At 53.8% G+C, this 26,764-nt stretch overlaps 1 protein-coding gene and 1 long non-coding RNA gene across 7 annotated transcripts; one reads left to right on the top strand and one right to left on the bottom strand.

Annotated features, from left to right (window-relative positions):
- Positions 1 to 496: 496 nt before the first annotated feature.
- On the bottom strand, positions 497 to 6,934 carry LOC102166702 (uncharacterized). The gene is made up of 3 exons (XR_298578.4): positions 6,796 to 6,934; positions 4,884 to 5,029; positions 497 to 1,173 (listed from the first exon to the last, which is right to left on the bottom strand). It is a non-coding gene; the product is annotated as an uncharacterized LOC102166702 (long non-coding RNA).
- Positions 6,896 to 25,019, top strand: SMG9 (SMG9 nonsense mediated mRNA decay factor). Of its 6 annotated transcripts, none has more exons than XR_014806269.1 (15): positions 6,896 to 7,174; positions 9,943 to 9,999; positions 11,107 to 11,262; positions 13,077 to 13,151; positions 13,251 to 13,515; positions 13,616 to 13,713; positions 15,101 to 15,213; positions 18,122 to 18,233; positions 20,478 to 20,573; positions 20,962 to 21,047; positions 21,985 to 22,091; positions 22,542 to 22,649; positions 22,784 to 22,912; positions 23,022 to 23,490; positions 24,507 to 25,019. XR_014806269.1 is itself a non-coding variant. In XM_013988666.3 (15 exons), the coding sequence occupies exons 2-15, from the start codon at positions 9,976 to 9,978 to the stop codon at positions 24,583 to 24,585; spliced, it is 1,593 nt and encodes a 530-aa protein (XP_013844120.2). In that variant the 5' UTR covers positions 6,896 to 7,174; positions 9,943 to 9,975; the 3' UTR covers positions 24,586 to 25,019. The 6 variants fall into 6 exon arrangements, 4 of the variants coding, with proteins under 4 accessions (XP_013844120.2, XP_005655993.2, XP_084817194.1 ...); XM_013988666.3 differs by having other exon boundaries at positions 23,346 to 23,490; XR_014806270.1 differs by lacking the exon at positions 9,943 to 9,999.
- Positions 25,020 to 26,764: the final 1,745 nt, after the last annotated feature.

The raw sequence follows: 26,764 nt of genomic DNA, 5'->3' as shown, positions 1-26,764 counted from the left end.
CCTAAAAACTCCCATGTCCCTCCCATCTTGAACCCTTTTGCCCAACTTTGAACTCTGCAAGGAACCATGCTGCATGCCCTGGTGTGCACCTGCTTCTTGGTGCCAGCCAGGTATGCATTCTTCTCCACTACAGGATGGGGTTAATACCCCACAGGCTCTTCAGGCTCTCCCCCGCCCCAACCTCCAGCCTCCCCAGCCCCTCCCTGTTCTGGCTGCTAAAGATTCTGCATCCAGTTCCAGCCCGTGAAGTTTTATCTCATCCACACCAAGCAATTCTCAGACACCACAATTCAACTCAATCCTGACACTGTCTGTGAAGAGACAGCATCAGATTCCACAGGTTAAGAGTGCTGTCCTACAAGACTGCCCCCCACCCCCACCCCTTCAGACGCCGATTTCAAGTCCAGGCTGTCAACTGTGCTTCTGACCAACTGGCTACAGATCCAACAGCCCCTTCCTTGGGTTTGATGAGTGGCTCACAAAATTCAGAGATGCGTTTTACTGACTAGATCACTGGTTTATTATAAAAGGATGTAACTCAGGGACAGCTGGATGCAAGAGATGCAGAGGGCAAGATATGGGGAAGGGGCAGGGAGCTTCCACACCCACCTAGGGCACCCCCCAAATCTTCCACCCATCTGGAAGCTCACCAAGCCCTGTCCTTTTGGGTTTTTTTATGGAGGCTTCGTTACATGATTATGTTTAAGTAAATCATTGACTACTGGTGATTGATTCAACCTCCAACCCCCTTCCCCTCCCAGGAGTCTGAGGGATGGGACCCTGGCACCCAGCCCCTATCCTTAGGTTGCCTAGGTGCTTTCCAAAGCCACCTCATTAACATAACAAAAGATACCATTATTGGTCTCATCAGAGGAAGTTCTCCAGGGGTTTTAAGGAGCGCTCTGCCAGACTGGGGACAAAAACCACATACATACTTATTATAAATCATAGTGTCAGGGGGCTCCTCTTCCTCCCCAAGGATTCTGTTTTAACTGCCCACGCCTCTCCTGTAGAACAAACATCGTCAGTATTGCCGCCTCCATGGAGAACAAACATCGCCGGCACTGGTCCAGTTCATTATGACGGTCCGTAAAAGATGCCATATCCTCTACATCAACACCAGACCGCACTCCCAAGTCTCGTTTTGAGCTTTTCTGTTGTGTGGGACAACTGCTAACATATAAAAAACCAGGAGAGTGGCTTTTACAATTTGGAGGGGATGGCAATTGGTAACACTTGCCATGCTTTTACCAGGATGGAATGGCCCTTCTTCAAGCCCATGCCCACTCTGCACTTGAACCCTGTCTGTACCCTTTCCCGCCTCCTTGAGGACCAGGTCCTAAGTCTCCTCTCTCGTAGACTCTCGTGCCATCACTCCTATCAGCACACAGATAGGCTGCCATTCCTCCCATGTGAAAAACATCCCACCGGAACTGGAAGGACCTTTACGGAATTTACAGACTCCATCATCCTTAAAGCTCACGACGTTTTCACCAAACTGCAAAACATTTGGAATTCAAATTTGGAGTCTTATGTTAGATATTGTAAAATAACCTGTATGTGGAAATGCATTTTTTTTTCTTTCCTAGGGCCGCTCCCGCAGCATATAGAGGTTCCCAGGCTCAGGGTTTAATCGGAGCTGTAGCTGTCGGCCTATACCACAGCCACAGCAACGCCGGATCCTTAACCCACTGAGCAAGGCCAGGGATCAAACCCGCAACCTCATGGTTCCTAGTCGGATTCATTAACCACTGAGCCACAACAGGAACTCCTGGAAATGCTTTAAAAGTAAGTTCTTACAGAACAAACTCCTGGTACATTTCATAGTAGGGAGGACACAGACTCAAGAGGTAAAGAAGGCAGACAACACAGAAGACCTGCTATAAGATTTCATTTCTATCAAGTTCAAGAGCAGGCACAACTCATCCATAGTGAGTGGAATCACATCAGTGGCTGCTTCTGGAGTGGGGGAGTCGACAGGGAAAGGGACCAAGAGAAAGTTCTGGGGTGTTGGAAAGGTCTCCATCTTGACCTGGTTAGTGGTCCCACAAGTATATATATTTATAAAACTTCATTGACTTAAACCCTCAAGATCTGGGCCTTTTCTGCACCTTTAAGTTACACCTCAACAAAAATAAAGAAAAATAAGTACCTATAATCTTTGCCTTGTCAATTCTGTATTAGGAAACTGAGACGTTTCCATGACATAGCGAGACTGGGGGATACGGCCCTGTTTTCTTCACAGCGGACCCTACGTCCCCCTCCAGCTTCTGCCCCACATCTCTGCTCCCCAGTTGATCACCGTCTTTTCGGAACACTGTGTTCACTTGGTCCCAGGTCATCACCTGTCCTGATGTTCCTGCTCCCTCTCGGCCCCCCTCTAAGATGCTGGTCCTTTCCCTGACTCCTAAATATGGGAGATTCACGCCCAGTCTCTACTCTCTACCAGTCTGGGTAGTTTCAGCAAATCCTGGGGCTTTAAATACCATCTATATACTAACAGTTCCAAAATTCATGACGTGGTAGCTATTGATAAAATGATAGGACATCTGAGATTTGCTTAACAGCTTAAAAAATAATCGAGACACTCCAGGAAAATGTGTACTTATACGTGGGAAAGGAAAACAGAGGAAACAACGTAAGTAAAAGGTAATTATCCACACCGGGTGCTGGGTATGTGGGAGTTCGTTATACCATAAAAGTTTTTAAAATTCGGGAATGAAAAGACTGTAAAAATTTCTGTGTCTACAAAGTTGGGCTTCGCCCAACTGCAACTGTGTACTTGACGTCCAATGTGTACCTCCAAGTTACGAAGTTCAAAGCTTGTCAATTCCCCATCAAGACTCCTCTTCCCCATCTCAGTAAAAAGCATCACTCTTCACCCAGCTGGTCAGGCCCCAAGCTTCAGGATAACTTTTTTTTGGCCTTTTTGCCTTTTCTAGGTCCGCACTGGCGGCATATGGAGGTTCCCAGGCTAGGGGTCTAATCGGAGCTGTAGCCGCCGGTCTACACCAGAGCCACAGCAATGCGGGATCCGAGCTGCGTCTGTTACCTACACCACAGCTCACAGCAATGCCGGACCCTTAACCCCTGAGCGAAGCCAGAGATCGAACCCACGTCCTCATGGATACTAGTCGGGTTCGTTAATAGCTGAACCAGGACGGGAACTCCCAGAATAACTTTTAAGTCATCCCTGATTCACGCTTCCTCTCACACAAGCTTCCTCCTGAGTCACCATTATCTCTCACCCAGGGAAGGACAGCAGCTTCCTCCTCTCCTGCTTCCACGGCTGCCCAGCTACAGCCTCTTCTCTTTCACAGCCACAAGCACTGCTTTAACTTTTTGTGCACAAATAACAGTCACATGGTTCCAAAGTGTAACAGTCTCAAGAAGCCTTCCTCCCAGTTCTGATCCTCATCTACCTATAACCTTCATCACCCCACCCACAGTCAACCACTGTTATTACTTTTTGGTGTTCACTAGAGAAAGCTTTTTTTCTTTCTTTCTTTTCAGGGTCCCACCTGTGGCATACTGAAGTTCTCAGGCTAGGAATCAATTTGGAGCTGTGGTTCCCGGCCTACACCATATCAATGCAGGATCTGAGCCACATCTGTGATCAACACTGCAGCTTGCGGTAACACGGGATCCTTAACCCACTGAGGGAGACCAGGGATTGAACCTGTGTCCTCAGGAATACAAGTCGAGTGGTTTTATTTTTTTCATTTTTTAATAATGATTTTTATTTTTTCCATTATAACTGGTGTTTTTGTTTGTTTTTTTAAGGGCAAAACCCATGGCATATGGAGGTTCCCGGGCTAGGTGTCATTGCTGGTGCCACAGCCACAGCAATGCAGGATCTGAGCTGTGTCTGTGACCTACACCACAGCTCATGGCAACGCTGGATGCTTAACCCACTGATTGAGGCCAGGGATCAAACCTCTGCCTTCGTGGATGCCAGTCAGATTCGTTTCCCCTGAGCCACAATGGAAACTCCACTAGTGGAGTTCTTAACTCACTGAGCCACAAGAAGAACTCCAAGAAGTCTTTATAAAACAGACATCGTAACACTCTGGCCCTGGCTTATGATTTCCTGTTGCAGTTGGAAGTAAATTTGAAAGCCTTGACCATGGCCTACAAGACCTCATGCACCCTTCTTTAAAACTAGAGTCCTTTTCCACTCTGCTGAGGCCACTCTGGTCACCTTGATGATTCTTGAACGCCCAGGTTCACTCCCACTTTGGGATCTTTCCACTTGTTCTTCAGCATCTTCCTATGGCTGATTTCCTTACCATCTTTCAGGCCTCTGCTCAAATGTCACCTCCTCAGTGCAGCCTTCCCTGACCACCTTTCACTCTCTGTGACCTGTGTCACTCTCAATTCTCTTATCCTGATTTTTCCTTGCATACATCTTTTACCTGACATCGTCTGCCCTACCAGATCTGCTCCTGGAAGGCAGATGCTCTGTCCTATTCACTATAGGATCTCCAGCCTATATGCACGCCTGGCAGATAACAAGCATTCCATAATTAATTCAACAGATATAAACAAATGCATGAAAGGAACAGAGAAATGAACTGAGACATGAACAGATCCTTTGGTAAATGGCTCTTAAAATTCCCCGTGCATGTGCCCTTTGACCCAGCAATTCTACTTCTAATGAGACAGTCTATTGATGATACCTTCATGTACGTGCAATCAGATGTGCAATCAGGGATATTCACTGTGACAAACGTTTGTAAGAGCAAAGGTCCAGAAACAGCCTAAATGTTTATCAATAGGGAAATGGTTAAATAAAGTATGGGCCATCCCCACAATGGCATGCCATCCCACTAATATAAGGAAAAAGGCAGCTCTCTGGGTGCATGATTGCACCACTGACTCACCGCTAGGCAGGTTGCCTGTTGCCAGGGAAAAAATGTGGGCTCACCCTAGAGTGAGACGAGCTTGGGTTTGAATCCAGGCCCTGATGCTTCCTGGCTTTGGGGACTTCAGTAAGGCCCTTCTTCTCCTGCAGACTCATTTTCTGCATCTGTTAAATGAGGAGGGGAGAAGATTGTAGTGACATCTGTAAACCAGAACCTGGCATACAGTGGGCCCATGGTCCAATGCCAGGCCCCTCCTTTCTTCCCTTAAGTCAAATTTCCACCTCTGAGGGCTGCCCAGAGGTGACAATGACATGGGGGCTAATCTGGGGTTGAAAAACTCAAGAAAGGAAAACAGATGTGACCTAACAGATGAGAATGCGAAAAAGGGACCCTGACAGACATAACACAAAGAGGACCTGTCCTCTGTATTTCCGCCAAACAACCAGAATCTTCTTGAAAATCTATAAACAACAAGACTCTCAACTCAGTCTGTGTGAAGGGATCTGTCACTCAACCTATGACAGTCTGGAGAAATGGTCCCACCTGGCACCTGTGCTGGGAAAAATGGCAGCAGGGATGAGGCCTGGAAGGTAGGTGGCGGTTCAGACTCAACCGTTACCATTATCAGGGTAAACCACAACATAATGAGAACACATAGTGCTACTATGCCCCAGGAACTCTTCTAGGTACTGTCACCCATTTAACTCTACCAGTGTTATCAACCTGGTGCCCTCATCTCCATTTCAGAAACAGGGGCATAGCAGCAGAGAGTTAAGGAACTTGGCCAAGGTCAGCCACCATTTATGTGAACCCAGCCTCAAGCTCTCAACACCAATGCTTTAACAGTAGCTTCAGAAAGAAACTGGGAGGGGAGTTCCCGTTGTGGCGTAGCAGAAACAAATCTGACTAGGAACCCTAAGGTTGTGGGTTCGATCCCTGGCCTCGCTCAGTGGGTTAAGGATCTGGCATTGCCGTCAGCTGTGGTATAGGTTGCAGGCCCGGCTTGGATCTGGTGTTGCTGTGGCTGTGGTGTAGGCTGGCGGCTGTAGCTCCAATTCAACCCCTAGCCTGGGAACCTCCATATGCTGCGGCCCTAAAAAGATAAAAAAATAAATAAATAAACAAAAAGAAAAAGAAACTGGGAAATGGTGCTCTAGGGATGGAATATGGGGACAAGGGTGGAAAGTGGCTTTTATTGTGGACCCTACTGGCTGCTTGAATTTTGTCAGAATGTACAGGTGAGGTGCTCCCTGTCCAAATATAGTTTCAAATGAAAAATAGCCAACGCCCCACTCACCTACATGTCTATGAATATACACAAACTGCTGTCTTCTCTAGTACCACCTGTCAGTCTCAAGGGTAACCCGCCACTAGTGGACTGCGCGTGTGCTCTCTGCACCGGGCCAGGTATTCCTCAACGCCTCACACAGGTTGCACCCTCAGGCGGTTCAAATTTCCACCCGGTCTCCGAAGGGTTTAATACGTGGTCTTGGTATTCATACCAATCGTCGACTCTTGTCCCTTCAGGATCTGACCTGCCCTTGTCTACTGCCTCATCTCCCGCCTCAGTGGAACTCCAATAGTACAAGCCAGTCTGGACCTTCCCCCAGGGTTCCCCCGCCTGGAGGGCCCTTGCCCATCAATTCAAGATCCAACGGCGCCCTGCAATGCCTAAGTAGTTTGATCCACTAGCTGTCTCCCGCCGCAGACCGGGATCTTTTCCAGCACATATGCCAAGTCTGATTCATTCGGCAATCACCGAAATTCCTCACTTGCTGCCCCACCCCACCGCATGCCGCCTACACTCCAGAAGAGGTGGGACTCGAACTCAAAACCTCCAAGACCGCAGCCTCTCCCTCAGCTCTGCCCGCCCACGCACGCCCCTAGAGACGCGCACGCGCACAGAGGAGGAGTCGCCGCGTCCTCCCACCTTCCCTCCGTAATCCGCACGCGTGTTGAGGCCAACCACCTCCATCTGCGCATGCTCAGCCCGGCGCTCACGCTCGATTCTCGCGCGCTCAGCTTGCGGCACATGCGCAGGGGCGGCAGCTGGCGCAACCTGATCTCGGCTTGACCCCGCGATATCTCCTCCGCCTTTTCCTTCCGCGTGCCGGCCTCCCTTGGGTGACGTTTCCCGGGTACCCCGATCGGTTCTGGATTGACCGGTGCTTGTTCTCTGCCTCTCTCCCCTCTACGATTCCGGACCCCCTGACTCCATTTACAGGCCGGTGGCTCGTGGTGGAACCCCCTGCCCCCACCCCTATCTCAGAGCGCCCGCACCTCTGCTCCCCAGAAACCAATCGACTAAGGTAAGGGGCCCGCGTGCCCGCGCGCTGCTGGCGCCCCAGCGGGGGGCGGAGCGCGGGGCGGGTTTCGGGGCCCCGCCCCCTCCTGGGCCGCTATTCGGTCGCTCTGATGCCTGGGCGGGTGTGTGTAACTTGAGTGTGGAGCCAAGAGCAACCCATTAAATACCGGGTTGGCGGGAGTTGGGTGGGGAGGATTCAAATGTGTATGTGGGAACTTCAGTTCTGGGAGGCCGTAATAGAGCCTGTAAACTGGCCGTAAATTATTGCGAAGTCTCTCTAGTAACGTGTATAGAGAAACTTCAAGTTCTGGGAATTCTCGTAGAAGGCCTGCAAACGATCCTTAAACACTAGGGAGGACCTTCAAGTACTTCCAGTTACTGTGTAAATAGAAACTAAAGTTCTGGGGTTCCTCGCGGGAAGCCTGTAAACCGTTGTCTAATTATGAGTAAATTCCCTGAGTAAAACATAGATTCAAGTTCCAGGGGAGACTCCATATAAGAGACTAAATATATGTGTAATTGCTAGAGAGTTTTCAGAAAAATAGTGTGGATAGACTCAAGTCCTGGGGAGGGGATGCTTCATTAGACCGTAAATACGGAGTTAGGAATTGGGAGTCTCCCCAAATAACTTACCAACAGGCACTTAGATTCTGGGAGATCCCCAAAAGGGAGGGATGAAGGGATGCTTAAGTACTGAGGGAGCCTCACAAAGAATTTGTAATTAAGGTTCTTAAATTCTGGAAGGTCACTGTAAGAGATCTGTAAATAAACACAAGTAGACTGGCTTTATACTTCTGGGGGTGGGTAAGCCCCAGAGGAGCCTGGAAACAATATTGGGGGTCTCCAAAATTCTTGTAGGTGGACTCTTAAATTCTGGACAACTCCTGTTAGGGGCTGTGGAATAAACTCAAATACTGTGGAAGTTCCCTGAATAACATGCATGGGAAGGGGCTCCTCTTAGGTTTGTAAACAGACACTTTAGTGCTGGGGCAGAATCCCCAGTGAGACAAGGGAACAGACACTTAATTGCAGGAGAGGGAGGAGTCCCAATTTCTAAGGGGAATAATCACTAGAAACTGTAAACAATTATTTGCAAATGTGCGGAATGAATCAGTTTGCATGAGCATCTGTAAGCAGCCCTTGCCCTCCTCTGTCTCAGCCTTCTCTTAGGGCTGGGGCGCAGGGGTGCCCAGAAGAGCCGTGGGAGAGGAGCTAGACCAGCTCCTACCTGACTAGCAAAATTTCTACTGCGTGCTCTAAACAGATACTAATGTTCCTGGGAAAGAGTCTCTCACAGGGACCTGTTAATGTCATTACGTAGTGGGGTAGGAAGCAGAGAGATTCATAAAATGATTTGAAGGCACTTAAGAGCTAAGCAGGGAGGAGTTCCCATCATGGCTCAGGGGTTAACGAATCCAACTAGGAACGAAGAGGTTGCAGGTTCAATCCCTGACCTCGCTCAGTGCGTTAAGGATCCAGCATCGCCTGAGCTGTGGTGTAGGTCGCAGAATCGGCTCGGATCCCGCGTGGCTGTGGCTGTGGTGTAGGCCGGCAGCTACAGCTCCAATTCGACTCCTAGCCTGGGAACCTCCATATGCCGTGGGAGCGGCCCAAGAAATGGCAAAAAGACAAAAAAAAAAAAGAGCTAAGCAGGGAGTTCCCATTGTGGCTCAGCGGTAATCAACCCGACTAGGATCCATGAGGACGCAGGTTTGTTCCCTGGCCTCCTTCAGTGGGTTAAGGATCTGGTGTTGCCACAAGCTGTGGTGTAGGTCACAGACACGGCTCGGATCTGGCGTTGCTCTGACTATGGTGTAGGCCGGCAGCTGCAGCTCTGATTCAACCCCTAGCCTGGGAACTTCCAAAAGCCACGGTGCGGCCCTAAAAGAAATAAAAATTAAAAAAAAAAAAAAAAGAGCTAAGCAAAGGTCAGCAAACTTTTTTTGTAAAGATCCAGAGAGTAATTATCTTAGACTCTGCAGGTCATACTGTCTCTGTCTCCACTATTCAACTCTGCCATTGTATCGAGAAGGCAGGGCCATAGGAGCTCTCGCTGTGGTGCAACAGGATTGGTGCTGTCTTGGGAGTGCTGGGACACAGGTTCGATCCCCGGCCTGGTATGGTGGGTTAATGATCCACAGCTGTGACTTAGATTGAGCCTGCGGCTTGGACCTGATCCCTGGCCCAGGAGCTCAATATGCCACGGGGCAGCCAAAAATGAAGAAAAAAAAAAAAAAAAGGCAGTCACAGACAATTTATTATTTATTTATTGCTTTTTAGGGCCACACCTGAGGCATATGGAGGTTCCCTGGCTAGGGGTCAAATTGGAACTACAGCTGCCAGCCTATGCCACAGTCACAGCAATGCAGGATCCCAGCCACGTCTGCTATCTACACCACCGCTCACAGCAGTGCCAGATCCTTAACCCACTGAGCGAGGCTGGGGATCGAACCCACAACCTCATGGCTCATAGTTGATTCGTTTCCGCTGTGCCACAACGAGAACTCTTGACAGTTTATAAATTGATGGATATGGCCATGTTCAATAAAAATTTATTTCCTGAAACGGAAGAAAAACCAAATTTGGTCCATAGACTACAGTTTGCCAGTTTGACCTCTGAGCCATAGCATTTGGCCTTATGCTCCTGCAAACAGGCTACTTCCCTGGAAGGGAGTGTAACCAGCTGGGGAACCTCCCTAGGGACCTATAAACAGCGAGTTCAGTGGTAGGGAGTGAGTCATATAGGTAAACTGATATTTTATAATGTCTTAGATTAAACATCGGTGAGACCTTGGAGTGTGAGGGATGGCAGACCATCAGGAATGGGAGGTAAGATGCCGAAATGTAAGGGACCCCAGGTGAAAATAGGCCCTTGAGTGCCGGAGCCCCACCCTCAGAGTCACCGTATTGGGTAATCAACGCGGAGTTGGCAGACTGAAGGTCACGTGACACATTTGTAAGGAAATGTTTTGCTGCGGTTTGGGAAAGACTATATGTCCTATTTTTATGTGACCCTCCCCCATATGTGCTATTGTTTGTGTCAGGGCGTGTGTGATAAATAGTTGGGAATAGTTTGGGCTGTAAAAGAGAGAAAGGGACTTGTTCCTGCTTCCAGAGATAGGCAAGTTAAGGTTAAGAGGGAGCCCCCCATCCCCGTTGTTCTTCTATGTTCCTCCCAATAAGTTGCCTCACAGACCACAATGGCTGCTTCAGCTCCAGCCTCCGCAGCCACATTCCTTTCAGTTGGGAGGAGGAAGGGACAAAAGGCATGTGCCAATGTCTGTGAAGAACAGTTTCTAAAAGCTTCTAGGACACACTTCTGGTTTTATACCACAGGCCAGAAAGAACTTAGTCACATGGCCATAGCTAACTGCAAACTAGGCTGAGAGGTGTATTCTGTTGTTTTTTCTTTGTGTGTGTGTGTGTGTGTGTGTGTGTGTGTGTGTGTGTGTGTGTGTGTGTGTGTGTGTGTGTGTGTGTGTGTGTGTGTGTGTCTTTTCAGGACTGCACCCATGGCGTATGGAGGTTCTCAAGCTAGGGGTTGAACGGGAGCTGTAGCTGCTGACCTATGCCATAGCCACAGCAACGTCAGATCTGAGCCATGTCTGCGACCTACACCACAGCTAACAACCACGTTGGATTCTCAACCCATTGGCGAGGCCAGGGATTGAACCCACATCCTCATGGATACTAGTAGGGTTTGTCAACCATTGAGCTATGACGGGAACTCCGAGCGGTGTGTTCTGGATAGCCAGGTACCCAGCTCAAGACAGAGGGTTTTATTTCTTTGGAAGAATGGCTGTTGGGAGCCAGCCGGCAGTCACTGCCACAGCCAGAGTTCTCTTGAAAGGAAATGCCTTCTTAGAGCCTGGGGGATGCCAAAGAGAGTGGGCAGAGACTTTCTTCACCCTGGAATTGCCCTCTTTCTCCCTGTAGGTGACCATGTCTGAGTCTGGGCACAGTCAGCCTGGGCTCTACGGCATGGAGAGGCGGCGGCGGTGGAAGGAGCCAGGCCCTGGCGGCCCCCAGAATCTCTCGGGGCCTGGCGGTCGGGAGAGGGACTACATCGCCCCCTGGGAAAGAGAGAGACGGGTGAGTGAGCCTGGGGCAGCATTCATGTGTCTGCTGGTTCGACAGTTGTTTATTGGGCCCCTGCCTTGTGCCAGGCGCTCATCTAGATGCTGGAGATTTATCAGTGGACAGCAGACTGCCCTTGCAGTGATAAAGGGCCCTTCTTAGATGAAGGGGAAGGAAAGGCCTTTCTGAACAGGTGACTTGACCAGAGACCTGAAGGAGGCAAGGAAACAAGCTGTGACATGATCTTGAGTGAAGAGCATTCAAAACAGAAAAAACAGCAGATGCAAAGGCCCTGAGGCCTTTATCTGGTGTGTTCAAGGAGTATCCAGGAGGCCAGCCTGGCTGCAGTGGACGAAGAAGAAAAGTGATAGAAGATGAGATCAAAGAGGGGACTGGGGCCAGCTCACATGGGACTGGATAGACCTTGGAAAAAATGTCGGATTTCTCTGAGTGGAATTGGCGTTGGAGTTTGAGCCGAGGTGCCGGAAGCCCGTGTTTTATGAGGTCGTCTAATAATAGCAGCTGTTTCTATTTATCGAGCAGCGTGGGGTGAGCTGGCACCGTGCAAAGTGCTTGCCACCCTTTGGGTCTTCCTGGACCATGAAGCTCCCCCATGAAGTAGAGCCTGCGACGGGTCCAGTTTTTACTGCTCTGAAAGAGTCTTAGAGGGGAAGGGACTTGTTCAAAATCCAGAGTCAGTAAGCTTTGGGGCTAGAACCCAAATCTAAGTGAACCTCAGCCACAGCCCCGTTTCATCCCCTGTAGAGTGTTCTGGACTGGGAATCAGGAATTGGCGGCTTTGGAGTGGGCTGGGGTCCTGCCTTGCTCTCTCCTGTGCATGGTGACTTCCTGCCAGAACCTTCTCCTCTACACCCCCCCACCCCCACCCTGTCCTTTCGCCAGGGCCCTGCCCACCTCTGAGAGCTGCGTGGCAGGGTGGAGGTAGGAAGTGGTCGTGACAGTTTCTGAGCCATAAAACTGCAGACGTGAAGAGATTGGGTTCACACTGAGCTTGGCTCTGCGTGTTCCTTTCCGGACGCACAGTGTGAGGGAGAGCTTGTGCCCTCCTCCTTCCGCACGTCCTTCTGTTACCATCTTCCTGCACCTTCAGCTTCAGTCAGCAAGAATCCCCAGACCTCTCGTCTTTGACCCTGACTTTGCTGCTGAGCCCTGGCAGCCTCCTGGTGGCCAGTGGAACCCCCCACATGCCCACATCCTCCCTGTCCCCTGGTGACCTCAGCATCTTCCTGCCACTTCTTCTTCTTCTTCTTCTTTTTAGGGCCACACCTGCGGCTTATAGAGGTTCCCAAGCTAGGGATCCAATTGGAGGTGTAGCCACTGGCCTACACCGCAGTTCATGGCAATGCCAGATCCTTTACCAACTGAGCGGGGCCAGGGATTGAACCTGCGTCCTCTTGGATGCTAGTTGAGTTCATTAACCACTGAGCCATGAGGGGAACTCCTGCAAGGAAGGAATTCTGTCACCGTTTGCCAGGAAACAAGCCCAAGTGAGGGTGGTTCCTTATCCACGTTCACACAGCCGACAAAAGCCAGAGCCAAGTTTGAACCCAGGTTTCTCTGGTGCCAGGCCGCCTGGCTCCATTGCTTCGTGGCTGTGTGACTTTGGGCAAGCCAGTTAACCTCTCTGATCTCAGTTTCTTCCTTTGTAAAAGGAGGATAATAGTATCTCTCTCATGGGCTGTTGGTAGGGTTGAAGGAGTTCACACAGGAAAGCGCTGAGAGTGGTGCTTGGCAAGAAACGGTGTCCAGGGAGCCGGGGGGGGGGGGGGGGGGGGCACTTCCCGAGTAACCGCCCTCCCTCACCACAGGATGGCAGCGAAGAGCCGGGCACGGCCGTCATGCAGAAAACGCCCATCATCCTCTCAAAGCCTCCAGCAGAGCGGGTGAGCAGCGAAGAAGGGGCGGCCGGGGGGCAGGGGCGGCTGGGAGCAGTTAGGGCAAGGATCTCTCCCACCCACCGACTGGAACCTTCTGTCCCATAGTCAAAGCAGCCGGCGCCCCCAGCAGCCCCTGCCGCCCCGCCTGCTCCGGCCCCTCTTGAGAAGCCCATCGTCCTCATGAAACCACGGGAGGAGGGGAAAGGGCCCGCGGCCTCGACCCCCGCCTCAACCCCCGAGGGCACCACCCCACCCCCGCCTGCGGCCCCCACGCCGCCCAAGGGCGAGAAGGAAGGGCAGCGGCCCACACAGCCTGTGTACCAGATCCAAAACCGGGGCATGGGCACTGCCGCGCCAGCAGCCATGGACCGTGAGTGGGGGCCGGGCGGGCCCTGGTTGGGGGCTGGCTCCCCCCGCACGCAGACCCTCAGCACGTCCTCCGTCTCCTGCTTTCCCTTTCCTGTCTCCAGCCGTCGTGGGCCAGGCCAAGCTGCTCCCCCCGGAACGCATGAAGCACAGCATCAAGTTGGTGGATGACCAGATGAATTGGTGCGACAGCGCCATTGAGGTACAGGCATTGGGGGGGCTTCTCCCTGCTCCAGCTTCTCCAGGTCCCACGCCCTTGCCTCCCCCTCCCTCCACCCACTTGGTGGGCAACACCCCAGACTAGGCCTGGCCGTTGAAATACTGAACTACTTTGATACTGGTGGGCAAACCAGGACTAAACCACCACTACCATCGCAGAGGCTCTGGGATCTCTGGTGCCATCCCACAGCGGGTGGCCTCCCGGACCTGCCCCAGTCCTCCTCCTGATTGGTTGAAACCCAGCCGGTGCGGGGATTTACTGGTTGGAATGTCACCCCCTGGAGGTGTCCCCTCCATCTCAGAGGCTCCTGCTCTAGTTTGCACCTCACACTCCTGGCCTTCTAGCCTTGCAGTCTCCATTTCCCCTCTTCTGCTGCTTTCCCCCCAGATCTGTCATTGGGGTGCCCCGTCCCCTCCCCCAGCTTGGACTCACTGGGCCAACATGCCAGGCCCTCCTATTACCCGGCCCTGCTGCCTTTCCATGTCCACTCTGTCTTGGTATCAACTGGAGAGCTTTAAAAAAGAGGCACTGTCCAGGCCCTGCTATTGAGCACTTACTTTCACATCCCCAGAGGTGGCTGGTGTAACCGAGGAACTGAATTTTCAATTTTATTTAATTTTAATTAAAGTAGCCACATGTGGTCACTGCCATCTTGAGGGCTAGCCCTCAGCGTTCTGTTTTCATGTGTCTAGGGTTTGGCCCCTGGATGAGCTCCCCCCACCCCCTTTTTCTTTTAAAGTTCTCCAGGTGATTCTAAGGAGCAGCTGCCACCCTGAGGACAGGACTGTTTTCCTTGAGGAGTGTTTCTTACGCCCCCTGGTGGTGAAAGTCAGCAGAGCTGGCGGCCCAGAGGTGCCGGTGTCAGGATTCTCCAGGACCTTTAAACCCCACAGACAAGAGCCAGGATGGGCTGGGCTCCCCTTCCTGTTCCCCGCTCCCTTTCTCATGCTCCCCTGTGTTTTCCCAACCTGTCTGGAGCCTAGAGCCTCCCAGGAGTCCGGTCCAGTGGCCCTCAATTACCCAGGCCTTTCCACCTGTCCTTTTGTCCCTGTGCTTCTCCCCTTCTCTTCCCAAGAGTCAAGTTTTCCTTTCCAGCCACACTGACGTCCTGTTAGCTTCTTGACCAGCCAGGCCGTCTTCTCTGGAGCTCTCACAAATGCTGTTGTCTGTACCCAGAACAGTCTGTGTGCCCCACCCCACCACACATACCCAGAGGTCCTTTAAAGCCCAGTTGAGGGGATTGGGGCCATAAAAGTTTTTCTTCATGTCCAACAAGTCAGGCGGTGAGCACGGACGTCTCTAGGCCCCCATCCCACCTCTCCAGCAACCTGCAGCTTTACCAAGGTCGCATTCCTGCATCTTCCCACAGTACCTGTTGGATCAGACCGATGTGCTGGTGGTCGGTGTCCTGGGCCTCCAGGGGACAGGCAAGTCCATGGTCATGTCGTTGTTGTCAGCCAACACTCCTGAAGAGGACCAGAGGTGAGGGGGCTTGGGGCTGGGGTATGGAAGTGGCCAGGAGGGAAGAGGGCACCCGCCTGGATCAGGATGGTGTCACCAAGGGACTTGGGGGAGTTGCTTCCCCGCTGCTGACCTCAGTGTCTCTGGCAGATGAGGACAGTTAGGGGCTGGGCCAAGTCTTCGTGTAGCTCCAAGGAAACCAGTCCTGTTCCTCCCTCCGCCCCTTCCTCTGGGCAGTGGTGCAGGGCCAGCCGGGACCTGGGATGGTGTTTTGATGAAGTCTTTGGATTTAGGTCACCTCCATGTCAGCCCTGCCACTCTCTAGCTGGCTGACCTGGGGCAGGTCCCTTTATCTCCTGGCATCTCACTTTCTCGTCTGTGAAGTGGGTTTTTGGAGGATGAGACAAGATCGGGAAGGCAGAAGTTAACAGGAGCCTGGCACAGAGAGAGCACTCACAGGATGTGGCCAATAAGACCTGGGAACCAGTGGGGCCCAGGATGAGGGGACAGGGGTTGTAGACCAGCCTTAGTCGTGTCTTGTCCACCGGGGACAGGGTATGATCATGAAGACAGAAGATGAAGTCACAGGAGGGGATTTGGGGGAGGAGGGAGCTTAAGAACTAGGGCCCCAGACTGAGGGCAGGAAGGAGAGAGAGAGAAAGAAAGGCAAGGTTAGGGAGTAGGGGCCACAGTCTAATTAAGGACACATCAAGACGGGGGGTGAGAAGAAGTAGGAGTTATTTGGGATTATTGAAAAAAAAACCTTGGGGTTTGGGTTTTTTATAAAGCAGGTGATGGAGTTCCCCTCCTTAAAAGTGGTTAATGAACCCGGCTAGTACCCAAGAGGATGCAGGTTCAATCCCTGGCCTTGCTCAGTGGGTTAAGGATCTGGCGTTGCCGAGAGCTGTGGTGCAGGCCGGCAGCTGTAGCTCTGATTTGACCCCTAGCCTGGGAACCTCCTTTTGCCTCAGGTGTGGCCCTAAAAAGACAAAAGACCAAAAAAATAAATAAATAAATAAAGCAGGTGCTGTTTCCCTGGACCCCATGGACGGGCCTCCAGCAGGTGGTGAACCCCCTGACGGCCTATGCAGGACTTTTACACACACCTGAGGTCAGGCTTTTCTTCTAAGGAAAGGCCCTAGTTTCCAGCAGATCTCAGAGGGGCGTGAGGGAAACGCAGAACAGTCTAAGAGCCAGACCCAGAGTGGCAGGGGCTCCGCCTCCCAGGTGCTCTTCCCACCCCCCCCCACCCCACCCCCGTCCTCTGCTCGCTCAGCTCGGCCTGGTTGTGCGCTGGACCAGCCACAGCATCCTTCCCGTCTCAGCCTCCACCCGCAGCTAGCGCTTCCCCATGGCTCTCAGCTCAGATGTCTGAGCTGGAGAGAATCCTCCGGGCCCAGCATGTCTTTCAGGTCAGCCTGGGTGTGGTGGACTCCGGGACCAACTCTTGTCATCCAGTGTCCTGAGTTTTACGTCCTGATTACCTGGAGACTGCATTGGCTCCTCTCCTCCTTCACGGCCACCTCCTGCTACAGTTCAGTTCAGCAAGTGTTTTCAGGGAGCTTGCTCTGTGCCAGGCCCTGTCCTCAGTGCCAGGGCTACAGCAGGAAATGACTGGCAAAATTCTTTGTCCCCATGGGGCTTGCATTTTAGCAGGGAAGGTAATAAACACCTTAGGAGATGATGACCAAACAGGAAGGAATCACAGGGAGGCGGCCCTGGGACCACGATACGGTTTAAGTCGGGTGGTCAGGGCGGGCTTCTGGAAGGGGGGCATCTGTCAACCAGCACACTCAGGAGAGAGAGAAGGGAAAGTGCCCCAGTCACAGGGCGTGGCGAGGGCGGACCTCTGGGCGGAGCCGCCCTGGAGAGTGAGCGGAGTGCAGAGCCCCAGCAGGGAGGGCATGGAGGTGGGGTCACAAGCAGAGGGAGCCCTCAAAGTCAGACCCGCTTTCCACTCAGCAGGCGCCATCGCACAGCAGCACAGGGAGCTTGCCCAAACCCAGATTCACACCTCTCACGTCTTCGGTCCCTTCAGGGGCTTCTCCAGCCTCAGGGCCCAAAGCCCCAGCTGCCTGGCAGGCCGCCCAAAGGCCTGGGTGCCAGCATCCCTGTGCTCTCCGCTCTTAGAGCCCTGGATGCTCAACCCTCATGCCTGCCCCCAGCTTCTTCCGGGGGTCGCCTTCCCTGCCCTCCTGCCTGCCCCTCTCCTCATGCTTCAAATGCATTAAAGTTGCTTCATTAACTTCTCTTCCTCAGTGTCATCTGCCACTTAGGGCAGCCCTGCCTGGCTCCCCCACTAAGTCGTCCCACCCGGAGCTCCACACAGCTCCTCTTCCGAGGGCAGAGCGGCTGCTATCTATTGCTCTGAGCTGCACCAGAAGGTCCATGCGAGCAGAGGCTTCGTCTTTCTCATTCTCTGCTTCGGCCCAGGATCTGGCACAGAGCGGAGTTTCGGGACAGTGTGTGTTCATTTTTGTTTTTTTAGGGCTGCACCCACAGCATATGAAGGTTCCCAGGCTAGGGGTCCAGTCGGAGCCACAGCTGCTAGCCTACACCACAGCCACAGCCACAGGGGATCTGAGCCCCATCTGTGCGACCTACACCACAGCTCATGGCAATGCTGGATTCCCAACCCACTGAGCGAGGCCAGGGATCAAACCTGCGTCCTCATGGCTACTAGTCGGGTTCGTTTCCGCTGAGCCACACTGGGAACTCCACGGAGTCCCTGCTTTTAAACACCTCAGTCTCCTGATTTTGTAAAGAGTTAACAGATTGACTTGTGGGTGGGGATGAAGTCACGTGGTATAAAATAGGGCCCCAGACAGCAGGGGCCGGGGATGAAGGGTTTCGCAGGCAGCAGCCCTCACTCTGGAGGCGCAAAGGTGAGGACCAGACCTCTGATGCCCGCACCTGCTCCCCTCCACAGGGCGTATGTTTTCCGGGCCCAGAGCGCTGAAATGAAGGAGCGAGGGGGCAACCAGACCAGTGGCATCGACTTCTTCATTACCCAAGAGCGGATCGTCTTCCTGGACACACAGGTGCCGTCCGCTCATGCCGCGTTCAGCTCCATTCCCGAGTGTGTTTAAGCCAGACCCCTGCATGGATTCCACGGTGCTCTAGCCAACTTGTGTCTTTTCTTGGCCCTTCGACTCCTTGTCAAGTTTTAGCTCCTCCCCTCCCATCCATTGGGTACACAGGAGCTTAAAGAATCTTCTAGCAAAGCAGTTAAAAGTGTGGGCCTTTTAGGGAGCTCTGTTATGGCGCAGCAGGTTAAGGATCCAGCATTGTCACTGCTGTGGCACAGGTTCCATCCTGGCTCTGGAACTTCCACGTGCTGCAGGTGTGGCTTAAAAAAAAAACAAAAAAAAAAACAAAAAACAGGTGTGGGCCTTTTATAGTCAGTCTGTATCCAGATTCCCTCTCCTTCTTACCCCTGGGTGACCTTAAAGTTTTAACCCCTCACATCCCTCAGTATCTTCACTTGTAAGTGGGTGACAGGTGTTCTCGGCCTTGTAGGGTGGCTGCAGGGAGTCAGTGGAGCAGTCCAGGCAGATCGCTGGGCACAGGCCTGGCTCCTGGTGAGCCTTCTGACCTGTCTTGCGTGTGACTGGCAGCTTTCCTCAGCTCCCTAGGATCCCTTTGCCTTAGCCTGGCATCTAGGGCTCACCTCCCTCAGACTCTCTGGCCTCCCCTCTGGTGTAGACATCAGCTCCACCACGCACACCGCAAGGCCTCGCCGTGCTCGCTCTCCTGAGCTGTGCGGCCTTGGCCTAATCATGTAACGTTTCCACCGCTCCGTTCTCTAAAGTGGGAAAAACAACACTGCCTCCCTCGTAGGGTCTTGGTGAGCTTTCGGTGAGTCTGCACCAGTCCTGACAGTGCCCAGCCTGAAGCACGTTCTCAGCATTCTCGGCCGTCGGGGCGTTGGTGTTAGAGCACCCTCTCCCCCAGCCTTGCTGCCTGGCTAATGCCTTCCCCTCCCCGAACGTAGGGCATGGCCTTCTCCCGGAAGCCTTCCCCACCTCTGGGTGCCGTGCCTGCTCCCCGCCGGCACGCGGCTCCAGGAGGGGGCTGGCCCCAGGCTGCCGCACACTGAGCGTTAGGGGAACGTTCTGGCCTCTCTACACATTGATGGCACAGAATGTGCAAAACCTTCCACAATGGAACCAGCTGGGCCAGGGCCCACATGGGGTTGAGCAGAAGTTAAAACAAGGCAGAATGGAGTTCCCCAGGGGCCTAGAGGATCTGATATTGTCGTTGCTGTGGCTCAGGTCAGTGCTGTGGCACGGGTTCAGTCCCTGGCTTGGAGCTTCTGCCTGCCATGGGCACAGCCCAAAAAAAAAAATTCTATTCAGTGCAGTAAGGAATGAGCAGACCCTCCAGCTGACTTAGGCTCCTGTAGTTAGTTTGTTTTTTGGCTGCACCCACGACATACAAAAGTTCCCAGGCTAGGGATCAAGCATGCACCACAGCAGAAACAAAGCCAAGTCCTTAACTTCTAAGCCACCAGGGAACTCCCCAGGTTCCTGTAGTTTTCAGATGGAAGGCTCCTTCAAGAAAAGGTGATGAGCTCATCACTGATGCTTTTACATGTGCTGGTGTAGCTTGTCGATCCTCACCAGTTTTCGTCATTCGTCACTGGTTTCGGACCTGAGTGATGAGCGACGTCTTGAAAGCATTTGAAACAACAGGACAAGGTTGCTGTGGGGACATGATTGGTTCACATAAATGTTTGGTGTAGGAGTTCCTGTCGTGGCTCAGCAGAAACGAATCTGACTAGCATCCAGGAGGACACAGGTTTGATCCCTGGCCTTGCTTAGTGGGTTAAGGATCCAAGGTTGCCATGAGGTGCAGTCTAGGTCGCAGATGCAGCTCAGATCCTGCATTGCTGTGGCTGTGGTGTAGGTCGGCAGCTGCAGCTCCAGTTCGACCCCTGGCCTGGGAATCTCCATATGCTGTGGGTGCGGCCCTAAAAAATAAATAAATAAATAAATATGAGTCTATCACCACTGGGAACGTTCTCCTGGGGCACTTGAGAGCGGGGTGATTTGTAAAAGCTGGGAAAAGTGCTGGAAACTAGAACTGCTTTGAAACGTTTTTCTTTCACCTTCTGCCTCGCTGACTAGCTCTGTACTGGTGAGGGCTTGCCTGTGTTTCGGACCTTATTTTGTCCTGAAAGGCAGTATATTTGCCGTTGTCATCAGGCGGCACTTGGGTGGCCGTGTCCCCTGGGGTCCTCACCCCTGGCGTCTCCCCAGCTCCTTCCTCTCTTCCTGCTCCAGCCCATCCTCAGCCCCTCCATCCTGGACCACCTCATCAACAACGACCGCAAGCTGCCTCCTGAGTACAACCTGCCCCACACCTACGTGGAGATGCAGGTGAGGGGGCCGAGCCAGGCTGGGGGACCTCGAGGCAGAGCTGGATGTGGGCTGGGCTACGTCCTACTTCACAAGAGCCTTGGGAGCCCCAGGAGCTGGAGGGAGAGCCCAGCACCAAGTCAGGTCAGGCTCAGCCCTGCTGCGGCCCCTCGGAAGAGTCACACCCGACAAGCCTCTGTGTCCACCTGAGTAATGCAATGGGGGTGGCATTCCTGCCGTGCCCCGTGTAGAGGTGACTGTAGGGGAAGTGCCAGCACAGTCTAGGCACACAGTAGGTGCTTCTAGGTTCAGAGGCCCTTGCCCTGCTGTCCCCTCAGCCAAGTCCTAGGATCAGGGACCCCCGTCTGGGCTGCGGGGACCTTCACCTCTGTTGTCCCTTCCTGCCCAGTCGCTCCAGATCGCTGCCTTCCTCTTCACCGTGTGCCACGTGGTGATTGTCGTCCAGGACTGGTTCACGGACCTCAGTCTGTATAGGTGAGGAGCTGTGGTGGGGGAGCAGGTGGGGGACGGGGCCCCAGCCCTTAGCCACTTGTTCCCGCTCTCACGAGCTCCCTCACAGCCACAAGGACCCTTGGAAAGCACAAGTGGGCCTGAGTCGCTGCCCCCTAGTTCTCTGTCGGCACATGGACACGCAACCCTCTGCGATCTGCTCGCGTCACTCAGAAGAAAATCCCGAGTCCTTCTGTGTGGCTTATAGGGTCCCACTTGCTGCGGCCCCAGGCACCACACCAACCATTCCCACCACTTTCCCTGTCTCCCTCCTTCCAAGCCCTTGTGGCCTCGTTCCCGTTCCCCGTGCCTCGCAGGACCTCTGCACCCCTCGTCCCTTCCCACGAGTGTCAGCCCCCCCGCCACGTCCTTCAGGTGGACCCCGGCCCCCCTGACTTGCCGATGCCACCTCTCCTGTGACTGTCCCACTGTCACCCTGCTGGGTTCTCCTTCACTGCCCAGGACGGTGTAGACCCAGCTTTACAGCCCGTCTCCCTCATTAGAACAGAAGCCCCAGTGCTCACACGGCGCCTGGCAGCTGCAGCCCCAACTTGACCCCTAGCCTGGGAACCTCCACATGCTCGGGTGCGGCTCTAAAAAGGCAAAAAGGAAATCTCTGTACTTTCCACTTAATCTCAAGTATTTTTCTTGATGAGATAAACTCATTGCAAAGTACACGCATGTTGACATAGGTCCATGGATTGGTGTCTGACAGGGTTGTCTCTGGATTCTCTAAAAATGTGTGAGGAATATGGTTGTGTGCGTGTGCGTGTGCGTGTGTGTGTGTGTGTGTGTGTGTGTGTCTTATCCGAGTGCAGCTGTAGCCTTAATCAGATCCGCAAAGCGTGCCCCTTCCTTCCCCAGACTGTGGGATATGGGGGGGCCGGTGCCAGGGCAGCAACCTCTTGCCCCAAACCCCAAGGTTCCTGCAGACGGCAGAGATGGTGAAGCCCTCCACCCCATCCCCCAGCCACGAGTCCAGCAGCTCTTCAGGCTCCGATGAAGGCACCGAGTACTACCCCCACCTGGGTGAGAGGTTTTCTGGGGGCTGCAACGGGGCGGGACGGAAACCAGGAGTCCTCGGGGGAGGTGGGGCTCAGGGAGCACCCTGGTCTCCCTGCTGGGGTCCCCGCAGGTGTGGTTCCTTGGCCGGCTCAGCCCAGGCTGTGCTCTTGTGCAGAAACGCGGTTCCTTTATGCCACCTCAGGCAAGCACTTCCCTGTTTCCTCCGCCTCCCTAGCCCCTAGCGGTTCCGTCTGGCTCCTGATCACGAGGCCGTCTTCCTCTTCTGCCTTTTCCGTCAGACCCGGGGCTTCCGGGGGAGAAACCAGCTCGTCATTTTTCTGCATCCCCAGCATCCCCCAGCGCAGGGCCTGGTACTGAAGTGAAGTTACATGTCCCATGACTGAACCCAGGAGCAGGGCAGGTCTTCAGTGGCCCAGCTCGACCCCCCTCACGGCCCCTGTCCTCCCCCCCCAGTCTTCCTGCAGAACAAAGCTCGCAGGGAGGACTTCTGCCCCCGGAAGCTGCGGCAGATGCACCTGATGATCGACCAGCTCATGGCCCACTCCCACCTGCGTTACAAGGGTGAGGGTCCTCCGGTCCCCCGACCCCAGGCTCCTGATCCCGTCCCCTGGCCCCGAGCCCTGCTGGACCATCCTGTGCATCCCCCCCACCACCCCGCGGCCCGGTGGCTGCAGCCTCACGGGTTCGCTCCGCAGGTACACTGTCCATGTTACAGTGCAACGTCTTCCCTGGGCTCCCGCCGGACTTCCTGGACTCCGAGGTCAACCTCTTCCTGGTGCCCTTCATGGACAGCGAGGCCGAAAGTGAAAACCCCCCAAGAGCAGGTGCGCTTCTCTCATGAGGATCTGGTCTGTAAGCAGACACCAGTCAGTGTGAAATGCAAGTTTAGCAGATGTTAGCAGCTGTGTTCGTTTTTGTTTTTTTGCTTTTTAGGCCATGCCCGCAGCCTGTGGAGCTTCCCAGGCTAGTCTGTGACTTACACCATAGCTCACGGCAATGCCAGATCCTGAAGCCCCCATAGCTACTGTATTTGGACCAGTAAATGTGAATTCTTCTGCACGTGGGGAAAAAAGAGGCACAGGCTGGTCTGAGGGGAGCCTTGACCCGGCCCTAAGGTGCTCAGACCTTTTCATAGGAGCCTGTTTGCGAGTCGTGAAAAGACAGGAGGACCTGGGCTGGCGCCTACTCCAAAGGGCTCCTCGAAGGCCGGGCTGCTCTCGGGGCCTGTCCCCTCAGCCTCCCCTTCTGCCTTTCCAGGACCCGGGTCCAGCCCGCTCTTCTCGCTCCTCCCCGGGTACCGGGGCCACCCCAGTTTCCAGTCCTTGGTGAGCAAGCTCCGGAGCCAGGTGATGTCCATGGCCCGGCCACAGCTGTCGCACACCATCCTCACCGAGAAGAACTGGTAAGAGCGCTCGGCAGGGGGGCCCCCGTCCGCCACGTCGAGGGTCTCAGATCTCCCCACCCCTCGGCCTCCCTTCCTGGGGCATCAATGGCTGTTCCCATTGTGCTGCTGTTTCACGTTATCTTAGATCCTAATGAGCTGGTGGGTGTAGGTCTTGTCACCAGTTTTACTAGCGGGGAGTGCAAACAGCAGCAGGACACCACCAGGGCCAGTGCAAGGCCAGAGGAGTCAGACCACGGATCCTCTCATTGGTCTAAATAAGGGCCCAGGGAGTTCCCTCGTGGTCTAGTGGTTAGAATTCAGTGCTTTCACTGTTGCAGCCCCAGTTCAGTCCCTGATCTGAGAACTGAGATCCCTGGAGTTCCCGTCGTGGCACAGTGGTTAACGAATCCAACTAGGAACTATGAGGTTGCGGGTTCGATCCCTGCCCTTGCTCAGTGGGTCAAGGTTCTGGCGTTGCCATGTAGGTGTAGGTGTAGGTCGCAGACGCGGCTCGGATCCTGCGTTGCTGTGGCTCTGGCGTAGGCTGGCGGCTACAGCTCTGATTTGACCCCTAGCCCGGGAACCTCCATATGCCGTGGGAGCGGCCCAAGAAATGGCAAAAAGACAAAAAATAAATTTAAAAAAAAAAAAGAACTGGGATCCCACATCAAGCTGCCGCACACCACAGTCAGAAATAAAGTAAAATAATAAACCAGGGCCCAGCAAGGAGGGGAGATTGGGAGGTGGGAGAGTTATGCTGCTGCTAGAAGTTTCTGATCACCGCCGACTCTGGAGGGACATAGAGATAGGCCCCTACCCACAAAGGCCAACACCAAGTGGGGCAGGGAGCAGGTGGGGCTTGAGGCCTTAGTCCAAGACCAGGCACCTTGAGCCTTGCTTCCCCTGGGGGAGGCGAGGGGATCAAGCCACCTGCCGTCGGCAGTGGCATCTGCCCGAATCCAGGCGAGGAGGTGATGTCAGGTCATGCGGGGGCCGCAGCCGGGGCAACTCTGACTGTTGACCTCCCCTCCCAGGTTCCACTATGCCGCCCGCATCTGGGACGGGGTGAAGAAGTCATCCGCCCTGGCAGAGTACAGCCGCCTGCTGGCCTGAGGCCAAGGGGAATGTCGGGCAGAGAACCCCCTCCCGGGCCCCAGTGGATGGCTGGGGGCACACACATTTCCTCCCCCCTCAGGGTGGAGAGTGGCAGCAGGCCTGACAGACGAGGGACGGCAGCTTCCTCACCCAGAGACACGAGGTGTCCAGGGCCAGGCCCCCACCCTCAATGGAGCGTTGTTTTGGGGGGACTTTGAGATTCCCCCCCCCAACCTGGGCGGGGCAGCCCGTCCTCAGCCCCCCACGGGGACAGGCGGTGGCAGGAGCTGCGAGGTCACCGGGAAGCCCAGGCTGCATCTCGGCCTCCCTCTGCAGGGACAGGGACAGCACGTCCCTCTGCCCTGACTCAGGCCCTGGCCTGTAGGTGAGGCAGGGTTGGGGAGCTCTTTCTCAGGGCAGATCTGGTGATTGGAATAAAAAGTCGTGCAGGCTTCTTGGGGTACTTCTTTCTCCCTTACCCCTGGTGTGCGCAGCTGGGTCCCTGCCCTTGGAGGCAAGTTGGCCGAGGCCACCCACCGGAGCCTGAATCAGCTGTGAGGGCACACCCACTGTGGGTCATGGAGTTGTCGGGAGCAGAGAAAGTCCTGTCTGCGCTAAGGAGGAAGCCTCTAGAAAGGGGCGTTCTCTCTCCTGGGGTGATGTCAAGCCTTCCATCTCTGTTACGGGTGGGAAAGAACAATACCCCCTCGTGTCCGCTGCTCTCTCTTGAAGACAGTGCCTGCCTTTGGTGACATGCCTAGTTACATGCAATGCCCAATTCAATACGCACAAAAGAGAACATGGCCGGGAGTTCCCTTCATGGCACAGCAGAAACAAATCCGGCTAGTATCCATGAGGATGCGGCTTCGGTCCCTGGCCTTGCTCAGTGGGTCGGGGATGTGAGCTGCGGTGTGGTCGCAGACGTAGCTTGGATCCCCCATTGCTGGGGCTGTGGTGTAGGCTGGCAGCTACAGCTCTGATTGGACCCCTCACCTGGGAACTTCCATAAGCCGTGGGTGTGGCCCTAAACACACACACACACACACACAAATGGAACATGGCTCTAGTTAAATACACTTAGTTAAATATAGTGCACTCAATGTCCATGGGAGATTGGTTCCAGGACACACACACCGGCAGATACCAAACTCCACAGATGCTCAAGTCCCATCCCTTATATAAGTATTTATATAAGGAATAGTGTAGTATTTGCATAGAACCTACTTAAAAAACCTAATCCAATGTCAATACGATATAAATTGTTGTAAATACAATGTAAATGATATGTAAATAGTTGCCACTGCTTGGAAAATTCAAGATTTGCTTTTTGGAACTTCCTGGAGTTGTTTTTCAAATGTTTTTTAAGTTTTTTTTAGGGCCGAACCCGTGGCACATGGAGGTTTCCAGGCTAGGGGTTGGATCAGAGCTGTAGCTGCCGGCCTACACCACAGCCACAGCCCTGCCAGATCCGAGCCATGTCTGCGACCTATACCACAGCTCACGGCAATGCCAGATCCTTAACCCACTGAGCAAGGCCAGGAGCGAACCTGCGTCCTCAGTGATAACTAGTCAGGTTCTTTACCTCTAAGCCACAGCAGGAACTCCTGTTTTTCAAATTTTTCACTCCAAGGTTGGTTGAATTGTGGATGTAGAACCCTCAGACCCAGAGGGCTCCCTGTTTCCCCCCAGTCAGAGCAGGTTCTGCCCTTCAAATGCTCTAGTTCCCTTGCACACAATTGCTTCCCTCCCCTGAGAACCTCATTGACTCGCTGAGTGAGAAAGGGTCCCTACCTTTAAATCCAGAAGCTCACTTAAATACACCCTGCGGTTCATTACAGTACCTGCCTGCCCTCATCTGCTCAGTTAAATACTTCGTGGTGCTTCCCAAAGCTTGGCTCCACATTGCTGGTCACCAAACCCTAATGCCCCCTCCACCCTCCAGTGCAGCAGTGGTTCCAGTCGAACCAGCTGATCTGGTCTGTCCACCCCCTGCCCCAGTGCCACTTAGGTCTCCCCCCCTAACCCCCCCTCCTCCTGGGCATATCCTGTATCCAGTCCTGGGGTCCAGGTTGTGCGGATCCAGGTCTTTTGAGAAAAAAGCACAACTACTGGAGAGGGTGGGGGCAGGGAAGGCCTGGAGTGGAGTGGGGAGTGTGCAGACCTGAGGTGGGGAGGTCCAAGGCCTGGTGTGGGCTCT

This window comes from Sus scrofa, chromosome 6 (genome assembly GCF_054392235.1).
Source record: "Sus scrofa isolate SSC_HxYL_T2T_F1_AM1 chromosome 6, Sscrofa_HxYL_maternal_Yorkshire_Landrace_v2.0, whole genome shotgun sequence".
Classification (NCBI taxonomy): Eukaryota; Metazoa; Chordata; class Mammalia; order Artiodactyla; family Suidae; genus Sus; species Sus scrofa.
Note: the sequence above shows the minus strand (reverse complement) of the source record. Positions and strands in the feature narration are given on the sequence as shown.

Excerpts from the sequence above, each read along its gene's own strand:
- SMG9 (XM_013988666.3), top strand. The coding sequence starts at position 9,976 with ATGGCAGACCATCAGGAATGGGAG. Across the intron at positions 18,234-20,477 it reads TCGTCTTCCTGGACACACAG|CCCATCCTCAGCCCCTCCAT; the intron begins GTGCCGTCCGCT and ends TTCCTGCTCCAG. Across the intron at positions 21,048-21,984 it reads ACGGACCTCAGTCTGTATAG|GTTCCTGCAGACGGCAGAGA; the intron begins GTGAGGAGCTGT and ends CCAAACCCCAAG.